Source organism: Salvelinus namaycush, chromosome 11, assembly GCF_016432855.1.
Source record: "Salvelinus namaycush isolate Seneca chromosome 11, SaNama_1.0, whole genome shotgun sequence".
In the NCBI taxonomy this organism is placed as follows: domain Eukaryota; kingdom Metazoa; phylum Chordata; class Actinopteri; order Salmoniformes; family Salmonidae; genus Salvelinus; species Salvelinus namaycush.
In genome coordinates, this window is record NC_052317.1 from 9,434,827 (window position 1) to 9,454,618 (window position 19,792).

A 19,792-nucleotide genomic window follows, 5' to 3' on the forward strand; every position below is an offset into this window, starting at 1 on the left:
TGGTCTGTGGTTGTGAGGCCGGTTGGACGTACTGTCAAATTCTCTAAAACAACATTGGAGGTGGCTTATGGTAGAGAAATTAACATTAAATTATCTGGCAACAGCTCTGGTGGACATTCCTGCAGTCAACATGCCAATTGCATTCTCCCTCAAAACTCATGGCATTGTGTTGTGTTAAAAAACTGCAGTGGCCTTTTAGGTGCACCTGTATAATGATGTTTAATCAGGTGGATGGATTATCTTGACATAGGATAAAATGCTATGTCATTTGTGCATAAACACATTTGTACATAATTTGAGAGAAAAAAGCTTTTTGTGTGTATGGCAGTGGTGGAAAAAGTACCCAATTGTCATACTTCAGTAAAAGTAAAGATACCATAATAGAAAATGATTCTAGTGAAAGTCAACCAGTAAAATACAACTCCAGTAAAAGTCAAAGTATTGGGTTTTAAAAATACTTACAGTAAGTATCAAAAGTAAATGTAATTGCTAAAATATACTTAAGTACCAAAAGTAGAAGTATAAATCATTTCACATTCTTTATATTAAGCAAACCGGACAGCACGATTTTCTTGTTTTATTCATTTACGTATAGCCAGAGGCACACTCCAATTTACAAACGAAGCATTTGTGTTTAGAGAGTCTGCTTAAGTAGTACTTTAAAGTAGTTTTACTTAAGCACTTTACACCACTGGTGTATGGAACATTTCTGGGATCTTTTATTCATCTCATGAAACATGGGACCAACACTTTACATGTTGCGTTTATATTTTTGTATACAACAGTGGGCCACTGCTAAAGAAAACACCAACAGGTCAATCCAGATGACAAAACCATAGTTTATTTAGAACATCAAAAAATTGTTTCAGCATAATATCGGTATGATATACATTTAAACAAATTATTTAAAAACATTAAATACAGGTGACAGTTATTCATGAAAGGCAGCAACAATCCACGCTGTGACTGCATCATCGAGAACACAAACTGTGACTGATAAACCCTATTCATTTAGGAGTCTGAGTTCTTATGCAGATAACTGCTGTGTGTGACACTCTCTCACACCCCCCAAAAAATGTCATCCGTGTTTTGATCCTTAAATTCTGTGATTAACTCACACGCCATACTTACCAATATTGATAGTCATCAACTAATCCTCAGGCAGATTTCCTATCAAATTTTTTCCTCCAGAACCCCCTCCACGCATAAACAAATGGTAGCAATATGATCATGATTTGAATACAGAAGAAGATTGTATTTGTCCCATTTTCATGTGTAGCATAAATGTAAATATATTATTATACAGATAAAGGGTGCCCCCAAACTGGACCAAATGGACAGAGAATTGAGTAATCTGAGGTAAGAGTTGTCTCTATTGGAAATGGCTTCCACACGACATTACTGCATAAACACAAGAAAACAGTCAGCCCACATGGAATCATATTCCTAACATGGGACATTTAAAATGCTAATAAAATGTAACAATATACCAAAAATAAAAATGTGTTTTAAGAGATTAGGTAGTCAAACTCCTGAAATTGTGTGTTGTAATAGTGGCCATTTTTTTTTCTTCAATTATGACTGTATAAAACTGAAGGAACATCCAATGTACAAACACATACACTCAGGTGAACCAAAATATATACTTTTTTAAAAACCTTGGCTTAGGAGGCAGTGTGAGTTGCCAGTGACGGGGTCTGTCTGTCAGAGGTGGGGTAGGACGGGTCCCTGGGCAGTGAGGTGACCTCCCTCATGCCTGCTCCTGTGTGGGGGACACTGGCGTTCATAATGTGCCTTTGTAGATGCTTTATCCAGTCCTCCTGGACCGACAAGGGGCCCTGGAAGACCAGGTCACAGAATCTGCAGAGGATCCAAACAAAGTAAGACCCCCCATTCAGAAGTGGGCCTCAAAGACAGTAGAAGCTTCAACCAACTCTTTGAAAGCAAATATCTTTGGTCAACTTAACATTCCTTTTAAAGCATCACTACAAATAATGCATTGAATAGAGCTTCGCCCCAACTTAAAATCTGAGTAGTAAAAATGTAAATGAATAATACAATAATTTACACCAATGACATAGACAGTATGGGGTCAAACTTTGTGGCATATAAGATGAGGTACAGAGTACCTGCAGGTTAGTCTATACATCTCCTCTGGTGCGTGTGGCATAGTGGGGGACATCTTCTTCTTGGAACCAGGCCTTGATCTCTGCCTCCTTTGTTTACAGTCATACGCTGAAACATTAAGAACAAGGCAAGAGCAATAGGCTCAGGTAAGTTCAGTCGTGACTGGTGACCATGTGTGCACTTAGGCAGGGAGTCTGTGTGAGGCAGTGACATTAAGGAAATCATTGTGTTCGCATAAGAAATGTGCAGTAGTGATATTACTTTGTGAACATGTGCCGCTGACGATGCGAAGGCACTTACTTGTTCCCTCCAGCAAGGCAGTGCTCTTTCGTTTTGCGTATGCCCGCAAGTGATTGGACAGACTAACACCGCTGTGGAAGGTTGCATTGCAATGGACACACACCTTCCTGTTGAATTCACCTTTCTCTGTGAAACAATATTGAATGAAAATCAGTCACATTTTTGACCACATCGGCAATGGTTTTGCACGCAAACATAATCCATTTGGCATTCACATCTTTCATGCTAACATTTTGTCTTTGGTTAACTAACAGCCCTTTATCCCAAACATTACATTTAGCCTTGGTCTCACCCGATGTAGAGTTTGAGAGTGTTGAGTTGACTTGTGCTCCTCTACTGTACTCGCTGGCGGAGGAAACTGCCAGGGCGCTTCTTGCCGTTTGAGATGAAGTCCTCAACTTTGAGTCCTCCTGACACTTCCTCTTCTTCAGAATTCCTATCAAGGCACTCGAGAGTGAACCCTTTACCTCCAACTTAGTCTCTGCCTGTTTCTTATCCAATGTTTCCCCTGACAGATAATACATGGGCACCAGTGGTTTGGCATTGTTGTAGAGGTTCTGAATGGGATTCCGTTTAGGGGGTGTCAGGTGATTAGAGGTGACCTGCTTTGAGGCGATTCTGGAATGGGAGGGGATCCGTTTCTTGCCCAGAATCTGCAGAGCTCTCTGGAACTCTCTCTTGTCACGCATCAGCTCCCGGAGCAACAACATTGGGGACTTGGACTTAGTGGCAATGGTTTTTCCGAGCCGTTTCAGATGGCCCCGAACATGGTTAGATAGCCCAGTCTTATTATCAAAAGAGTCCCCACATAGTGGACAGGAGTGCCCTCGGACAGGAGCGCCCTCAGACCCAAACTTGGGTTCTGAAAACATAGCAACACAGCAGAAATAATTGGTCAAAACATTTTTTGTATGCCAAGGAAATTAGTTCCCATCCCCATTCAAAATTAAAGACTAAAAAAACGAATTATTGAGTAATGTTTTCCACAAGTACATAGAGTAGCTAGGCAAATATGATAAGTAACCAGCCAGGTTCCCTGGGCCGGAGGGCGAGGAGTTTTTGGTGGCCTCTGGTACATTCTAATGTCTTGATTCCAACCGAAATACACAGCGAAATTAATGAATAGTTTGAGTTTACCTCATATTGGAAAAATGTGTTGTGGTAATGTGTATTAAGACTTTACAATTTAAATGACTGAAAATGTATTTATTCAGTGTATTGTAGGGTGTCCAATCAAAAACGCATCTTTTGAACAATGGTTCAAATAACATGTTAATTGTGTAGATAATCCTCTAAGAAAACAAAAAGGTCCAAACCTCATGTCTCTTATCATAATCCGTTAAGAACTTATTGGAGTTTTTACCATTATAGAAGGGTCAAAATTAGGGTGCTTAAATGAATGGAGAACAGAGAAAAAAAGTGGTCATAAATCAGGAAAATAGCATGGCATCAGCTAGGCTGGATGCTGTGTGAGAATTAAGGTTACAGACAGGTTAGGTTCACCATTGAACTCGTCATCTTTCTTCTCAAATCCGGAGGACATAAAACCAATATATAAAAAGGTAAGCTAGATGATGATTTTGAAACAAGATGTAGTATTTTCATATTTTAGTATACGCTGTTCATATTAATACGATGTTCCTGTTATTTTTCAAAGACTTCTCACAAAAACAAGCGTATCTCTGTGAAATGTTAACGTGTGTACCCCACGCTTTATAATTTAATTCAGCTTGTGTCATGCTAATTTTTCTATTTGCGACCCGCGGAAACAACTTGGAAGACACGACCACAAAATGTAAAATCCTCAAAAAATCTCTTTAATGTCACTTATTTACAGTTTTACTGCAATATATGCATTGCCGCAATGTTTGTTCTTCAAATTATGTATTTTATTAAAACTGAAATATGAAGTAAATAGCCCACATTATCTTGAAAATTTATTAAAGGTTAAATTGAACAAATAAAAGGGTTATATCAGTCTTAAGTATTATCTTTCTGATTTAACATAGCCTAAATGTATTTAAAATTATTATTAGGTAGGGCCCTTTAAAATCTGTTTTATTTTTTGTCCGATTCCATTTTCTCTCGTCTTTCCAGGTTTATGTTTTCACACTAACAGCTTACAGAAGGTAGGCAATTAAGGTCACAGTTATTAAAACTTAGGACACTAAAGAGGCCTTTCTACTGACTCTGAAAAACACCAAAAGAAAGATGCCCAGGGTCCCTGCTCATCTGCGTGAACGTGCCTTAGGCATGCTGCAAGGAGGCATGAGGACTGCAGATGTGGCCAGGGCAATAAATTGCAATGTCTCTACTGTGAGACGCCTAAGACAGCGCTACAGGGAGACAGGACGGGCAGCTGATCGTCCTCGCAGTGGCAGACCACATGTAACAACACCTGCACAGAATCGGTACATCCGAACATCACACCTGCGGAACAGGTACAGGATGGCAACAACAACTGCCCGAGTTACACCAGGAACGCACAATCCCTCCATCAGTGCTCAGACTGTCCGCAATAGGCTGAGAGAGGCTGGACTGAGGGCTTGAAGGCCTGTTGTAAAGCAGGTCCTCACCAGACATCACCGGCAACAACGTCGCCTATGGGCACAAACCCACCGTCGCTGGACCAGGCAGGACTGGCTCTTCACTGACGAGCCGCAACTGGCAAAATGTGCTCTTCACTGAAGAGTCGCGGTTTTGTCTCACCAGGGGTGATGGTCGGAGTCGCATTTATCGTCGAAGGAATGAGCGTTATACCGAGGCCTGTACTCTGGAGCGGGATCGATTTGGAGGTGGAGGGCCCGTCATGGTCTGGGGCGGTGTGTCACAGCATCATCGGACTGAGCTTGTTGTCATAGCAGGCAATCTCAACTCTGTGCGTTACAGGGAAGAAATCCTTCTCCCTCATGTGGTACCCTTCCTGCAGGTTCATCCTGACATGACAATGCCACCAGCCATACTGCTTGTTCTGTGCGTGATTTCCTGCAAGACAGGAATGTCACTGTTCTGCCATGGCCAGCAAAGAGCCCGGATCTCAATCCCATTGAGCACGTCTGGGACCTGTTGGATCGGCGGGTGAGAGCTAGGGCCATTCCCCCCCAGAAATGTCTGGGAACTTGCAGGTGCCTTGGTGGAAGAGTGGGATAACATCTCACAGCAAGAACTGGCAAATCTGGTGCAGTCCATGAGGAGATGCACTGCAGTACTTAATGCAGCTGGTGGCTGCACCAGATACTGACTGTTACTTTTGATTTTGACTCCCCCTTTGTTCAGGGACACATTATTCTATTTCTGTTAGTCACATGTCTGTGGAACTTGTTCAGTTTGTCTCAGTTGTTGAATCTTGTTGTGTTCATACAAATATTAAAATAAACACCGTTGACAGTGAGAGGACGTTTCTTTTATTGCGTCCAGGTTAAACGTGAGACGTTTAACAGTCGGTTAAATTCATTATAAACAGTCGGTTAAATTCATGGTTATTGCATAATTTTCAGATCTATTAGAAGTGATTAATAGACGGAACAAAAATGTAATTTTACCAATTGACTGCCCAGAGATCAGGGCATTCATCAGCAAAGACACAGTGCAAGCTGATAGTATTTTGAACAACCAAATTGAAGTCAAATGTTATTGATAAATCGAAGTGTGTCAGCTGTACATTGATTTGCGATTCATAACTTACATTTTACCGGTACTACCAGTAGGCCAACCGATAACACCATGACAGAATGCCTTTGAAGTGATGATGCGCTACCGAGAACAGCTAGCATGTCCAGCAAAGTACATCGCTAGTGGCACGCACACACTTCGTGCAGATCAGCAGGTGGGGGCTTTTCGTGGCAGCCGAGACGAGACAATCGAAGGAGGATGCGGTGAGCAAAGTTACTGGGCTCGAATTTAGTCACGCTTGATCTATATATATTGATGCTTCTAATTGTGTATGTTATAAACCACTTTTTTTGATGATAGGTTATTCTCTATGGCTGGATTTATGGATTTTTTTTCTCCCAATGCTACATTAATTTAGATCAAGGAAAATAAAGGAAAAAGATAATGGAAAATAGTACCTTTTTTCAGTCGTATTGCACCCATCTTTCGACGGATGCGAGGTTTCCTGTCTTGAGAAGCCACCTGCTCTCGTGATACCACATGGCGTGCATTGTAATTCAGTCCAACTCTATGCAGATGCCCTCTCACGTGATTGGATAATCCCACACCTGACTCGAACTCTGCAGGACAGTAAGGACAGGTCTTCCGCTCCCCACCCCCTTCTGAATCAGCATCTAAAAAGGATTCACTTAGTGGCACCGAGTTGGGCGCAAGGTTCTCTCCAAAAACCTGTGTTTCTATGCACTCTTCCTTGACAACAGGCTTCTGCTGAGAATTCCTGTTTTGACCTTTCTCAAACAGGTCTTCAGAGGTTCCAAGGACTCCTTTCATAGACATTCTTCTGCTAAAGGAATTACCAATGTACGGTTTCTCTTGCTTGATTTCACTTTTAGCGGGAACTTTATTGTTGGCATTTGTGGTGTCATCACTATACTGAAAGACATCCTTATTATCACCGTCTTCCATCTCCTCCACCATATTTTGCATTTTCTGACTTTGCAAATGTTTCGGTAAAATTAAGTAAGAGTCCTGGTCAACGGTATTGCGATAAGGGGTGGACATTTTTCTTTTGGAAGGTGATTTTTTCATAACTGGCATTTCTACGACAAGTTTAGAGACATGTTTGCTGTTGAGGTCTACACTATTACCTTCACTTAAACTGGAATCACAGCCAGAATTTAAGATATTATTCTCCAACTTAGATGCCAATAAATGTTTGTGGCCATTTGAAGAAGAATTTGGACTTTCTGAAATTCCTGACAATGTTTGTCCAAAATCATGATCATGGTCACCATTTGTGCCCTCGACAAAAAAACAACCTGTGGTGCCATTTTTTTCATCCCTCTGCTTGTCACGTCTTTGTCGAGACAATAGATTATTTATTGACTTGTCAAGTTTTGACTCTGTGGTTTGAGACTTGAAGCCTCTTTGCGCTCTGTGAACTACCTTATCCTTTTTGAAAAGATCAGAAATGTCATTTGAATCACAAGGCAAATCTGTTCTTTTTCTGAAAGCCATTTTTTTCACAGATAATTTTGATGTCAGCTCTGAAGAAAATGAATTTACTACTGTGGGTTTCCTAATGGGGAAGTGCTTCTCAGAAGGTGATTGTGCATCCTCATTTCTTTCTCTACTCTGGAAAACGTCATATTCCTCGTATGTCTGATTATGACGAATCTCAAGATGATTTTTAAAGATGTTTTTGCTTGAGGTGCCATAAGAACAATGGTTACAGGAGTAGGAATGAGGTGTTTTATCATCTTCCTTTGACCTAAACACTCTGGGTTTATCTGGCTTGTCCAGGTTTTTACAGAGACTGTGTTCTTTGTTCATGTGTCTCTCAAGTTCCAACACAGTCACAGCCATATAGTTACAATTCTTACAGTCGTAGTACCGCTTGTCCTTCTCATGAGTCTTGGCATGTTGAACAAATGTATTTGGACAATTTGTTCCAAAAGTGCACTGGGGGCACTGTAGCCTTGCATCTGTGCCCTCATCCTTCAATTCATTCATGCCCTTGATCTCCTCCATGAGTCTCTCTCTTCTCTCCTGGTGAATGGTCATGTGACGAAGGAGAGAATTCCGAAAGCGGAACGACTGTCCACACTCCCTGCATATAAAAGGCTTTGGAATGTTGATCAGACTGGGCGGATCTGTGTGAGTCCTCATGTGCCGGTGCAAATGGTTCTTCTCCTTGAAATTGATGTTGCACTTTGTGCAAGGAAAAAACAATGGCTCCTCCTCTGAACAAGAGTCAGTCAGCGGATTCCCTTTCAGCGTTTTAAGCCTGTGAGCCACGCTTTTCTCATGTGGATTTCTTGCAGGCGCGTTGAAAATAAGTTGCTTGATGGCCTCTACAGTTCCATTGGGATACGGTGCTTTCTTCCTCGTCAGTGATTGAGGTTTGCAGCGTTTTCTCAAGGATTGGACCTTGTTGATGGGAACAGGGTCTTCTAGATCCTCCTCATCAAATACGTCCTTTGTTGACTTGAGGCTCAAATCAGAGAACAGTTCCTCTGAGGGATCTACCATGACCACCATGTCCATTTTGCGTTTCCTCCTCCTTTGGCTGTTTGGGGGAGGATCTGCCATTGGTGGCTCCTCCATGGGAGAATCATCGTGGTCGTCCCACAGAAACTGCATGAATTCTCTCTGAGGGTCCCAGCTCAGGGGACCCTCATAATTATCCATCGAGTTCTCTGAAGATTCTACATCGAAACCCCATATCCCTGTAGTGTCAATGTCCTGCACAGTCTTCAACTGAGTAATACTCTTCTCCTCCTCCTTTTCTGTTGACAAGCTGTTGAGTTCATCTGATTCGAAGGCCTGGTGTAAAGGTCCATTCACAGACAACACATTTGTGTTTGAGAGAACATCAAGGACACTGCTATTTTCTCTCAGAGGAGAGGTCTGAGGTCTGTCCAATGTTTCTATAAACAAGGGCGTCTGATTTCTCATTAGATCTTGAAAGAGATCTAAAGGGTCAATCACAGGATCTGCATCTTTCTCTTCTTCATCAATACCGGTCAGATCAGACATTTCTGCAGCTGAACTCTAGGAAAAAAAACAAAAAAACAGAACAGAAAGTTGTTTACTTTGCCCATCAATCATCTAGCTGGCTACACTTGCCAAATATGGTACCTCTCCTTTAAGAACGCTCTACCACCACCAGTGGTGCCTGCTAATGGTGCACAGCAAAAAAAACATGACTTCTGAGAGCTGCTGCAAAATATGATCTCAATTGTATTTATGCACAGTACCAGTCAACATTTTGGACACACCAACTCATTCAAGGGTTTTTCTTTATTTTTACTATTTTCTACATTGTAGAATGATAGTGAAGACATCAAAACTATGAAATAACACATATGGAATCATGTAGTAACCAAAAACAGTATTAAACAATCTAAATATATTTGAGATTCTTCAAAGTAGCCACCCTTTGCCTTGATGACAGCTTTGCACACTTTGCATTCTCTCAACCAGCTTCTTCCCTATATACATCACTGGCTACTCTAATAATGGAACACTAGTCACTTTAATAGTGTTTACATATTTTTGCTTTACTCATCTCATATGTATATAGTATATTCTACTGTATTTTAGTCTATGCCACTCCGACATTGCTCATCCTAATATTTATATATTCCTTAATTCCATTGTTTTACTTTTAGGTTTGTGTGTATTGTTGTGAATTGTTAGATATTACTGCACTTTTGGAGCTAGAAACACAAGCATTTCGCTACACCTGCAATACCATCTACGAAACATGTGTATGTGACCAATAAATACATTTGATTTGATGAGGAAGTCACCTGGAATGCATTTCAATTTACAGGTGTGCCTTGTTAAAGGTTAATTTGTGGAATTTCTTTCCTTTTTAATGCGTTTGAACCAATCAGTTGTGTTGTGACAAGGTAGGGGTGGTATACAAAAGATAGCCCTATTTGGTAAAAGACCAAGTCCATATTATGGCAAGAACAGCTCAAATAAGCAAAGAGAAATTACAGTCCGTCATTACTAAGACATGAAGGTCAGTCAATCCGGAAAATTTAGCAAAAACCATCAAGTGCTATGATGAAACTGGCTCTCATGAGGACCGCCACAGGAAAGGGAGACCCAGAGATCACTCTGCTGCAGAGGATAAGTTCATTAGAGTTACCTGCACCTCACAGGCTGACCACACCGCTCGCGTCGCGTGCGGGAGCGTTGCAAAATACATTTAGAAATCCATGTTATTCAATTATGCACCCACACTGCTCGCGAGCGTCTGCGTTGCCAAGGTCTAAAATAGAAATCAGTTCTATTTCTGACGCAGATCGCGCTGCAAGTCCTGCCTCTCCCATCTCCTCATTGGTTTATAGAAGCAGGTACCCACGTGCCATCTCCTCATTGGTTATACCCACGTGGGTGACTGAAAGACGAACGAGGTCGGTGGCGGTAATGCACCTAATTTATGAAAGTTGCCAATCGCAATATAAAGTCAAAAGAAGAAAAAGCCTGGAAGGCAACGATTCGGTTGACCGTTTTGTGTGGATTACTTGGCGGAGTAGAGGACCTTGTGCATTTCAGGTAAAATAACTCAATGTTTATATCCCAGGACAAATTAGCTAGCAACAGCAAGCTAGCTAAATAGGACAAATTAGCTAGCAAGTGCAGGCTAACTAGCTAAATTGCCATAAATGTTTAATGCATTTCAACCTGTCCACAAATTAATATAATTGGTTCAGAGTTTGTTTTGATATTTTAACCTGCGTGTCGTGATCGCGTTTGGTGTGGGGCGGGGGACAAAATAAATGTATCCACGATGGCGCACGCGCGCAGCCGGTTTGGGTTCCGTGTCAGATTGCAGCCCCAATAAATGCTTCACAGAGTTCAAATAACAGACACATCTCAACATCAACTGTTCAGAGGAGACTGCGTGAATCAGGCCTTCATCAAATCAAATTGTCACATGCGCCGAATACAACAGGTGTAGTGACCTTACAGTGAAATGGTTACTTACAAGCCGTTAACCAACAATGCAGTTAAGAAAAATACCCCAAAAAGATAAGAAATAAAACAAATAATTAAAGAGCAGCAGTAAAATAACAAGTGAGGCTATATACAGGGGGTACCGGTACAGAGTCAATGTGCGGGGGCAGCGGTTAGTCGAGGTAATTGAGGTAATATGTACATGTAGGTAGAGTTATTAAAGTGACTATAAATAGATAATAAACAGTGGCAGCAGCGTAAAATAGGGGGGGGGGGGGCAACGCAAATAGTCTGGGTAGCCATTTGATTAGATGTTCAAGAGTCTTATGGCTTGGGGGTAGAAGCTGTTTAAAAGCCTCTGGACCTCTGGACTCAAGACCATGGTCGAATTGCTGCAAAGCCACTACTAAAGGACACCGTGAAGCATGAGGGGGTGGTGTGATGGTGCTTTGCTGGTGACACTGTCTGTGATTTATTTAGAATTCATGGCACACTTAACCAGCATGGCTACCACAGCATTCTGCAGCAATACACCATCCCAACTGGTTTGCACTTAATGGGACTATCATTTGTTTTTCAACAGGAAAATGACCCAAAACACACCTCCAGGCAGTGTAAGGGCTATTTGACCAAGAAGGAGAGTGATGGAGTGCTGCATCAGATGACCTGGCCTCCACAATCACCCGACCTCAACCCAATTGAGACGGTTTGGGATGAATTAGACCGCAGAGTGAAGGAAAAGCAGCCAACAAGTGCTCAGCATATGTGGGAACTCCTTCAAGACTGTTGGAAAAGCATTCCTCATGAAGCTGGTTGAGAGACCAGCTTCATTGAGAGAGTGTGCAAAGCTATCATCAAGACAAAGGGTGGCAACTTTGAAGAATCTAAAATATATTTTGATTTGTTTAACACTTTTTTGGTTACTACATGATTTCATGTGTTATTTCATAGTTGAAAATTGTAGAAAACTGTAAAAATAACGAAAAACCCTTGAATGAGTAGGTGTCCAAACTTTTGACTTGTACTGTATACTGAACAAAAATGTAACATGTAAAGTGTTGGTCCCTTGTTTCATGAGCTGAAATAAAATATCCCAGAAATGTTCCATATACACAAACAGCTTATTTCTCTAAAATGTAAACAAATTTGTGCACAACATCCCTGTTAGTGAGCAATTTTCCTTTGCCAAAATAATCCATCCACCTGACAAGTGTGGCATATCAAGAAAATTATTAAACAGCATGATCATTACATAGGTGCACCTTGTGCTTGGAACAATAAAAGGCCACAAAACACAATGCCATATATGTCTCAAGCTTTAAAGGAGTGTGGAATTGGCATGCAGACTGCAGGAATGTCCACCAGAGCTGTTGCCAGAGAATTGAATGTTCATTTCTCTACCATAAGCCACCTCCAATGTTGTGTTAGAAAATTTGGCACTACGTCCAACTGGCCTCACAACCGCAGACCTTTCAAGTGTATGGCGTCAGGTAGGCGAGCTGTTTGCTGGTGTCAGAGTGCCCCATGGTGGCAGTGGAGTTACAGTATGGGCAGGCATAAGCTAATGACAACAAACACAATTGAATTTTATCTATGGCAATTTAAATGCACAGAGATGCTGTGACAAGATCCTGAGGCCCATTGTCGTGCCATTCATCCGCCTCATGTTTCAGCATGGCCCCAGCTGCTATAACAGCCTCCACTCTTCTGGGAAGGCTTTCCACTAGATGTTGGAACATTGCTGCAGGGACTTGATCCATTCAGCTGCAGGGACTTGATCCATTCAGCCACAAGAGCATTAGTGAGGTCGGGCACTGATGTTGGACGTTTAAGCCTGGCTCGCAATCAGCGTTCCAATTCATCCCAAAGGTATTCAATGGGGGTGAGGTCAGGGCTCTGTGCAGGCCAGTCAAGTTCTTCCACACCTATCGACAAACCATTTCTGTATGGACCTCGCTTTCTGCACGGGGGCATTGTTATGCTGAAACAGGAAATGGCCTTCCCCAAACTGTTGCCACAAAGCTGGAAGCACAGAATCGTCTAGAACGTCATTGTATGCTGTAGCGTTAAGATTTCCCTTCACTGGAGCTAAGGGGCCCAGCACAAACCATGAAAAACAGCCCCAGACCATTATTCCTCCTCCACCAAACTTTACAGTTGGCACTATGTATTGGGGCAGGTAGCATTCTCCTGGCATCTGCCAAACCCAGATTTGTCCATTGGACTGCCACATGGTGAAGCATGATACATCACTCCAGAGAAAGTGTTTCCACTGCTCCGGCGTCCAGTGGCGGCAAGCTTTTGTTCGGTACTGTTACATCGCTGGGTTCTTCTTTTTGTCATGCTATGCCCTTGCATGGTGAGGAGGATGTCCCTGGTCCCGACGATTGCATACTGCAGGGTAGATTGAAAAATTCAGAAACTGGATGTTTTAGATCGCCTTCTCGCTCATCTACCTGCTGATAGGCGAGACGAGTTGGTCGGTCTGATTCGGAGTTTTCCAGTTTTGATTTCTGATACGCCGACACGTACAAACTTGATAGAACACGATATTGGCGTTGGGGATGCTGACCTCATCCGTCAGCCGTTCTATAGTTTCTTCAGAGAAACAGAGTTGTCTGGATGCTGAGATCAGGTACATGCTGGAGAGTGATATTGCAGAGCCTTCTTTCTCCAGCTGGGCTTTTCCCTGTATCTTGGTCAGTAAACCGGATGGGACAAACAGATTTTGTACGGACTACCGTAAGGTAAACAGTGTCACTAAGCCAAATTAATTTCCTCTTCCTCGGATGGAGGACTGCGTTGATCAGGTCGGAGTAGCGAAGTTTGTGAGCAGGTGCCACTGACGCGTAAGGCACGCAAGATATCTGCCCTTATTACACCCTCCGGGCTGTACTCGTATTCGGTTATGAGTTTCGGCCTGCGGAACGCACCTGCCACTTTACAGCGCCTTATGAATAGGGTTGTCTCCGGTCTGGTCGGGGGCACTGTTTGTCTGGACGATGTATTGGTTTATGCAGATACTTGAGGAGCATTTGTCCCGTATTCAAGCCTTGTTCGACCGCCTGGCTGTGGTTCGCCTCACTATCAACTTGGCAAAGTGGGAGTTTGCTCAGGTGACAGTTAGATACATACCTTCGTAAGGTGGCTGGGCAGGGTGAGGTGCGTCCTGTTTGGGCTAAAGTGGTAGCTATTGGTGCTTTTCCACCGCCAACCACTAAAGAACTGATGCGTTTCTTGGGAACGATTGGTTATTAGCATCGTTTCAGTAGGAACTTTTCTACATTAGTCGCTCCCCTGACAGATTTGCTGAAAGCTAAGTCGGTTTAATTCTGGTCTCCTCTCTGTCGCAGGCTTTTGATGACGCAGAGAGGCTGCTTACCTCACCTCCTGTGCTGGCTGCTCCTCCCGTGGCTTCGTCATTCCTCTGCAAATCAGGTTGTGGGGCAGATGTGTCCGGTGTTAAGAGGCCCGTTAGTTTATCTTCAAAGATAACTACTCTGTGGCGGAAAAAGAAGTGCTAGCACTCATATGGGCGCTACAACACTTCGAGGTGTACATCAGGTCGGGTGTTGTACCTAATGTAGTCTACGCCGACCATAACCCTTGAGGTCTATGATGTGTCCTAACCAGAGGTAATGAGATGGTGTTTGTTTTTACGGGATTTCCATCTCGATGTGCGGCACAACAGGGGGTCTGATAATGCCATTGCTGACTCTCTCTCTCGTGCACCCTGTTCCTGAACGCGTCTGGTCCTATTGATCAGTGGACACGCATTTTCTTATGCATGTGGTCCCAGAGTTGTGACGTATGCGTGTCATTTACGTGACCAGCTACTGCTTATTTTGTGTTGTCCTGTCATTGGTTCCCTGCTGTCCTCGTTTCCCCTCCCCCTCTTAAACGTTGCTTCCTGTGCACAAAGGTTGCTGAGGTCTGGGGAGGACAAGGTTGGCTGTGGCAGATGGGTTAGCGTTAACCAGAGCAGTATTTTGTTGGTGTTATATATATATATATATATATATATATTTGTTGTTGAATATTTACATTTCAAGTTTTTTGGTTGGTGTGGTGTACCAGTGTCCTTGGTGGTCCCCGGTTTTATGAGGGGTGACGAATTCTTTCTCTCTGCTCGTTTTTCTTAATAGGATGTCGGTGGGCGGAGCTGGGGGGGTCGTCAGCGAAATGGAACACCTCTGGGCTCAGGTGTGTCCCGGGGATAAATACACCTTTCCCCCATACATTGAGGAGACTCTCCACGCAGACATGCTTATTTTTGGTTGCGGCATTTTGTGGCTTCTTTGTGATAGTTTGTTTTGGCACCCCTCCTTATCACCATCTATGCACGCATCTACTCACTTACACTACTGACTTCACACACACACCATTGTTACTTGTATATAGTTTTACCTCCGCGTTGTCTCCATCTTTGTTAAGGGTTACGAGCCAGTTGGTAACAGTAGTAATTAATAAATTGGCAAGATTTCTTTAAACTGACAATTCTGTGAACTGTCTTGTGCAAGTTTAGCAAAGGTTTCAGCGAGAGATGATTCAGCTAGGCGCTTGCAGGGATCTGTAGTCTTGCATGATGTCTTCTTTGATGCTAATGAGAATTTCGAATCTGAGAGTAAATAGACCCAAATATATTGATACGTCACCTTGTCTAAGAGAGATTTAGATGGTTATCAAAACGTTACGCCAGTGTAAGCCTACATGAAACACAGACCTTATTTTAAGTGAAAATGAATGATGGAAAAACAATTTCCCTCTTTGCCCGCTAGGTTTTATGGGTATTATGACACCTCCACTGTGGGGCTCTATACACCCCTGGTAAGCATCCCATGAGGGTTTGAATACCCACAACACTATATACAGATACATTTTCAATAGAAAAAAATATTATTTTTCATGTACATGACGACAGCAAGGTGAGCGATGAGTGGGCTAAATATGCCCATTTAAGGACACCTGTCAAGCAAGCCATAAATGCATGCATGTCACAACATATATCTTATAATAAAATGCTAATCGATCACCCCTTGCTCAAGACCGATGGGTAACGTTGTTGATGAGCAGTTGACAGTTATGCATTCTATAGTAAACTTTCTAGCTATGCGTTGTAGAACTGTAGCCCAGCTATGCCAAAACACAGCGCAACCTTTACACTCGAGCACCAACATAGTTCCTCGAGCCCCATAAAGATCCAAAGGTGCTTTACTTCTCTTTAAATCTTTCTGTTGTTGGACGCTTGTAATAGCCTAACGTTACCCAGTCCATAATGTCCATACCAAAACAAAAACCTCCACCAAAACCACACAAAAAACACCGGACATGTTTGAGCAATACCGAGAGGTGACAATATTGTTAGAGAAGACTTGAAACGTTACCTTTGAACGGTGTAAATGCAAACGATATGCACTTTAATCGTTGCATTGAATTATTGCTCACTTTCGTCTTCCATCCATTCTACAGTCGCCATTTTCCTTGGTCTACGTAGGTTAAACCATTTTTTTTGAGAGGGAATACAAGAACGACACAAATGCATTAATGAGTGCACTTTTTAATTGCACAACATTTTTCCAGTGTAGAAGTATGGATATAATATAACATTCACAATGTAAGTAATCATTTCATTATACTTCCGTGATCTTTCATAAACTTTTTGTCACCGTGATAAGCTTTCCCCGCAAGTGAGAGTGGTTTGTCCCAGATAGGCGGCATGAAAAATCCCGAGTTGATGATCATCTACCTAGTTTATTATAGGTAGAAGATTGGGTGGACGCTACTGATAGCCGGTTTGAAATGGTTATTTTATTCAAATCGAATACATTGACATGTTAGATGGTCATTTCCATTCAATGTATATATGTCTCTTTTTCTCTCTGTCTGGATCACATTTGGGTTTGTGAACACCTTGCGGATACAGTTATAGCTACTCAACAGTCATAGTAGCACATGATTACTGGCAATCAAGACAAATATTTACTCCCAATGTTTGATATTTTTTGTTTGTTTTACACAATTACACAGCCTCTTTATCCACGCTGTGTATTAACGTGTCAGCTAGGCTACGGTTGTGAGCTCTTACCTGTTAATAAACATTGTAATATTTTTTCCACTAATTCTACCCCCCCCCCACTCATCGTTTTACAGGATATTCATATAACGCATAAAATCTTCATGTACCTTTGTATAGCCAACACTCAATGCATGTTGTTTTGAAACCTGCCAGTCGTTTTGGTGTCAAGAGGCAGCCGCAACGCGCGGCACACCAATCAATCAGCTGGCCTATGGCTTAGATATTTAGCTAGTTGTCAAATAAATAAACGAACGGTCTATCGAGCAGCTTGATTCGAAATAGATTTTTACAATACATTAATTATTTTTGTGTTAAAACGAAAAAATGCTAATAATGTTTTGAGTTACCGATTAATCTGAGCTGGCAAACGTTTCTCCATAGATATAACAATAAGACAGATATTTCACCGGATGTATAAATGTGAAGCGTCCGCTTGGCGTTTCCACTCTTTACCAAATATGGTAGTGAGAGGAAGCCCACTGGCCGGCAGTGGAGAAGATGGAGCGAGATGGATTTTGGCCGACATTCTGCACATTTTCTCATCGATGAAACATTTTATCTCAATACAGTTTTCTGTTCCCAAAACTAGAATATGTTATGAACATGGTGGATTAAGTTTTTTAAAATCGCGCTGTTTATAAGGGGTGCAAAGGCGAGGTGAATTATTGCACACGCGCACTTCACAGAGGAAGCGTCCCTAACGGAAATATGCAGATGAGCTAGAACGCTCCAATAGGATCTCGCTATCTCGTGCTTGGCTCTGCCCACCTCTTTTCTTGTTCTGCCCACAATTACTCATTAGTTCCCGTTGGAAACGACAGGCTGTGGTTTATCTTGGTTTAGTTATTGAAATATTTGCTATCTCCCTCGAGCAAAGAGCGGGTATCGTCAGCTTCTAGGCTCGAGACTAGTTAGCTATAGTAGTACACCCACCGAAGGTAGGCTAAAAATGATTTTACTTACTTGAATTATCTATTTACACGCCACCCGTCAGTTTGAAATATAATACGAATTAACAGGCGGTCATTATTATGGTCATATAATACACTTTTATATTTTGTCAAGTCGCTTAACTACATGAAAGTGAGCCAACTTGCCTGCCTAGTTAGCGAACGTTAGCTTGCTGGGGTTTCCATTAGTTACCACAGCCACAAAGTCAAAATATTGTAGAAATTCGTGAAAACAAAAATGTGCTTTTTGGTCTTAATTTAAAGTCAGGGTTAAGCATAAGGTCAGCAGTGTGGTTAGGTTTAAAATCTAATTTTAAGAAGATAAATTGTAGAAATAGGCGGGGTTTATGACTTTGTGGCTGTGGTAACTAGTGACTATCCTTGCTAGTCATTTAAGTCATTTAGCAGACGCTCTTATCCAGAGTCCTGACCAAGAGACTGCCATCTTGCGTTGATCTGGTGTAGGGGTTTCAACACCTTAGGCCTTTGCACAAAAAACATTTAGGCTTTACAGTATGTTTAAGATATTTTATGAAGTCTAGTCAGGCTACTGACACATTTTTTACATTTCTTACAATCTCTCCCAGTTGCTGCAAACCTAGGCAGTACCTATAAAGACTTTCCTGTTGTGGCAACATTGTCCGTCTCCTTGGTGCCCTGAAATGCCTGTCGGTGTCTGCTGCATACAGCGCGTTCGGAAAGTATTCAGACCCCTTGACTTTTTCCACATTTGTTACATTATAGCCTTATTCTAAAACTGAATAAATACCCCATAATGCCAAAGCGAAAACAGATTTTTAGAAAAAACAGAAATACCTTATTCCCATAAATATTCAGACCCTTTGCTCTGAATACTTTCCGAATGCACTGTATACCATGATTACTCTAACTTTGTAATTCTACAGATGACTGTTGCATAGGCCTACATGATCTAACGAGATGTTGGACTCAGAAGACTGCACTTTGTCCCTGGATAACCTGTTCTTTGAGAGGCCAGTTGTCCACAAAGTGTGAGTCGTCAGAAACAACCTGCATCCCACAGTCATGCCCCACTAGATTTGTATTTAGCAAGAGCAAAGTTCCAAGCCATGTTAAGCTTTGCTTAACTCTTTTCCTGCCCTCCTCCCGTCTCCAGAAAGCCACTTTGTCAAGAGCAGAGTTCTTGGCAGTTGGAACCCCCTTTGTCCCTCTCCCAGATCCCAGCCACTCAGGACATCCAGAAAGAGGCAGAGGGTCTTTCATCATTAAGTAAGTGGCATTTGAAGTGATTAAATCATTTTAGTTAATTCAGTCAATACTGTAAGGGCCAGTTTCCCGGACCCGGACTAAGCGGAGTCCTGGCCTAAAATGCACTTTCAATGAAAATTCTCTTTTGAAAAGGATTTTTAGTTCAAGACTAGGCTTAAACTGGGTCTTGTTTTAAGTCATGTCCCTTCCTGTCAATTATTGCATTATCATGTCATCTATCAAATCCCTTTCTGACCATCTCCAATGCAGGTTTCTCTCAGAAGTCCAACAAATTCCTTCCCCCTTTGAAAAGAGCAGTTGACGGTGATGGTTTCACTCCCAAGAATAACAAATTAAATCAGAATACCAGTGATGGAAGAAAAGAACCTGAGGCACAGGGCGGGTGTGCCCTTTGGGCTCGGGAAGACTTCATGAATAAATCCCAGGATACCACAAAGGTTAGAGGTCGAACTAAAACCCCACAGGAGTCTGGTCATGCACTGGAGCAGAAACATTTCCCTCTGGA

General features: G+C 42.2%; 2 protein-coding genes across 2 annotated transcripts in view; one reads left to right on the forward strand and one right to left on the reverse strand.

Moving 5' to 3' along the window:
* Positions 1-819: 819 nt before the first annotated feature.
* Positions 820-16,494, reverse strand: LOC120055779 (zinc finger protein 644-like). The gene is made up of 6 exons (XM_039003732.1): positions 16,398-16,494; positions 6,498-9,093; positions 2,720-3,289; positions 2,428-2,553; positions 2,130-2,235; positions 820-1,860 (listed from the first exon to the last, which is right to left on the reverse strand). The coding sequence occupies exons 2-6, from the start codon at positions 9,076-9,078 to the stop codon at positions 1,665-1,667; spliced, it is 3,579 nt and encodes a 1,192-aa protein (XP_038859660.1). The 5' UTR covers positions 9,079-9,093; positions 16,398-16,494; the 3' UTR covers positions 820-1,664.
* Positions 16,495-18,978: 2,484 nt separating this feature from the next.
* The window catches only part of LOC120056269 (probable ATP-dependent DNA helicase HFM1), a 32,702-nt gene continuing 31,888 nt past the window's right edge, over positions 18,979-19,792 (forward strand). Inside the window, exon 1 of the mRNA XM_039004517.1 lies at positions 18,979-19,049. Within this exon, the coding sequence (XP_038860445.1) occupies positions 18,979-19,049 (71 nt within the window). The remainder of the gene's footprint in view (positions 19,050-19,792) is intronic.

Coding starts and splice junctions, on each gene's coding strand:
- LOC120055779 (XM_039003732.1), bottom strand. CDS start 9,078: ATGTCTGATCTGACCGGTATTGATGAAGAAGAGAAAGATGCAGATCCT. Junction 2,554..2,719: donor ACTCTCAAACTCTACATCGG/GTGAGACCAAGG, acceptor ATTGTTTCACAG/AGAAAGGTGAATTCAACAGG. Junction 2,236..2,427: donor TGCCTTGCTGGAGGGAACAA/GTAAGTGCCTTC, acceptor TTAATGTTTCAG/CGTATGACTGTAAACAAAGG.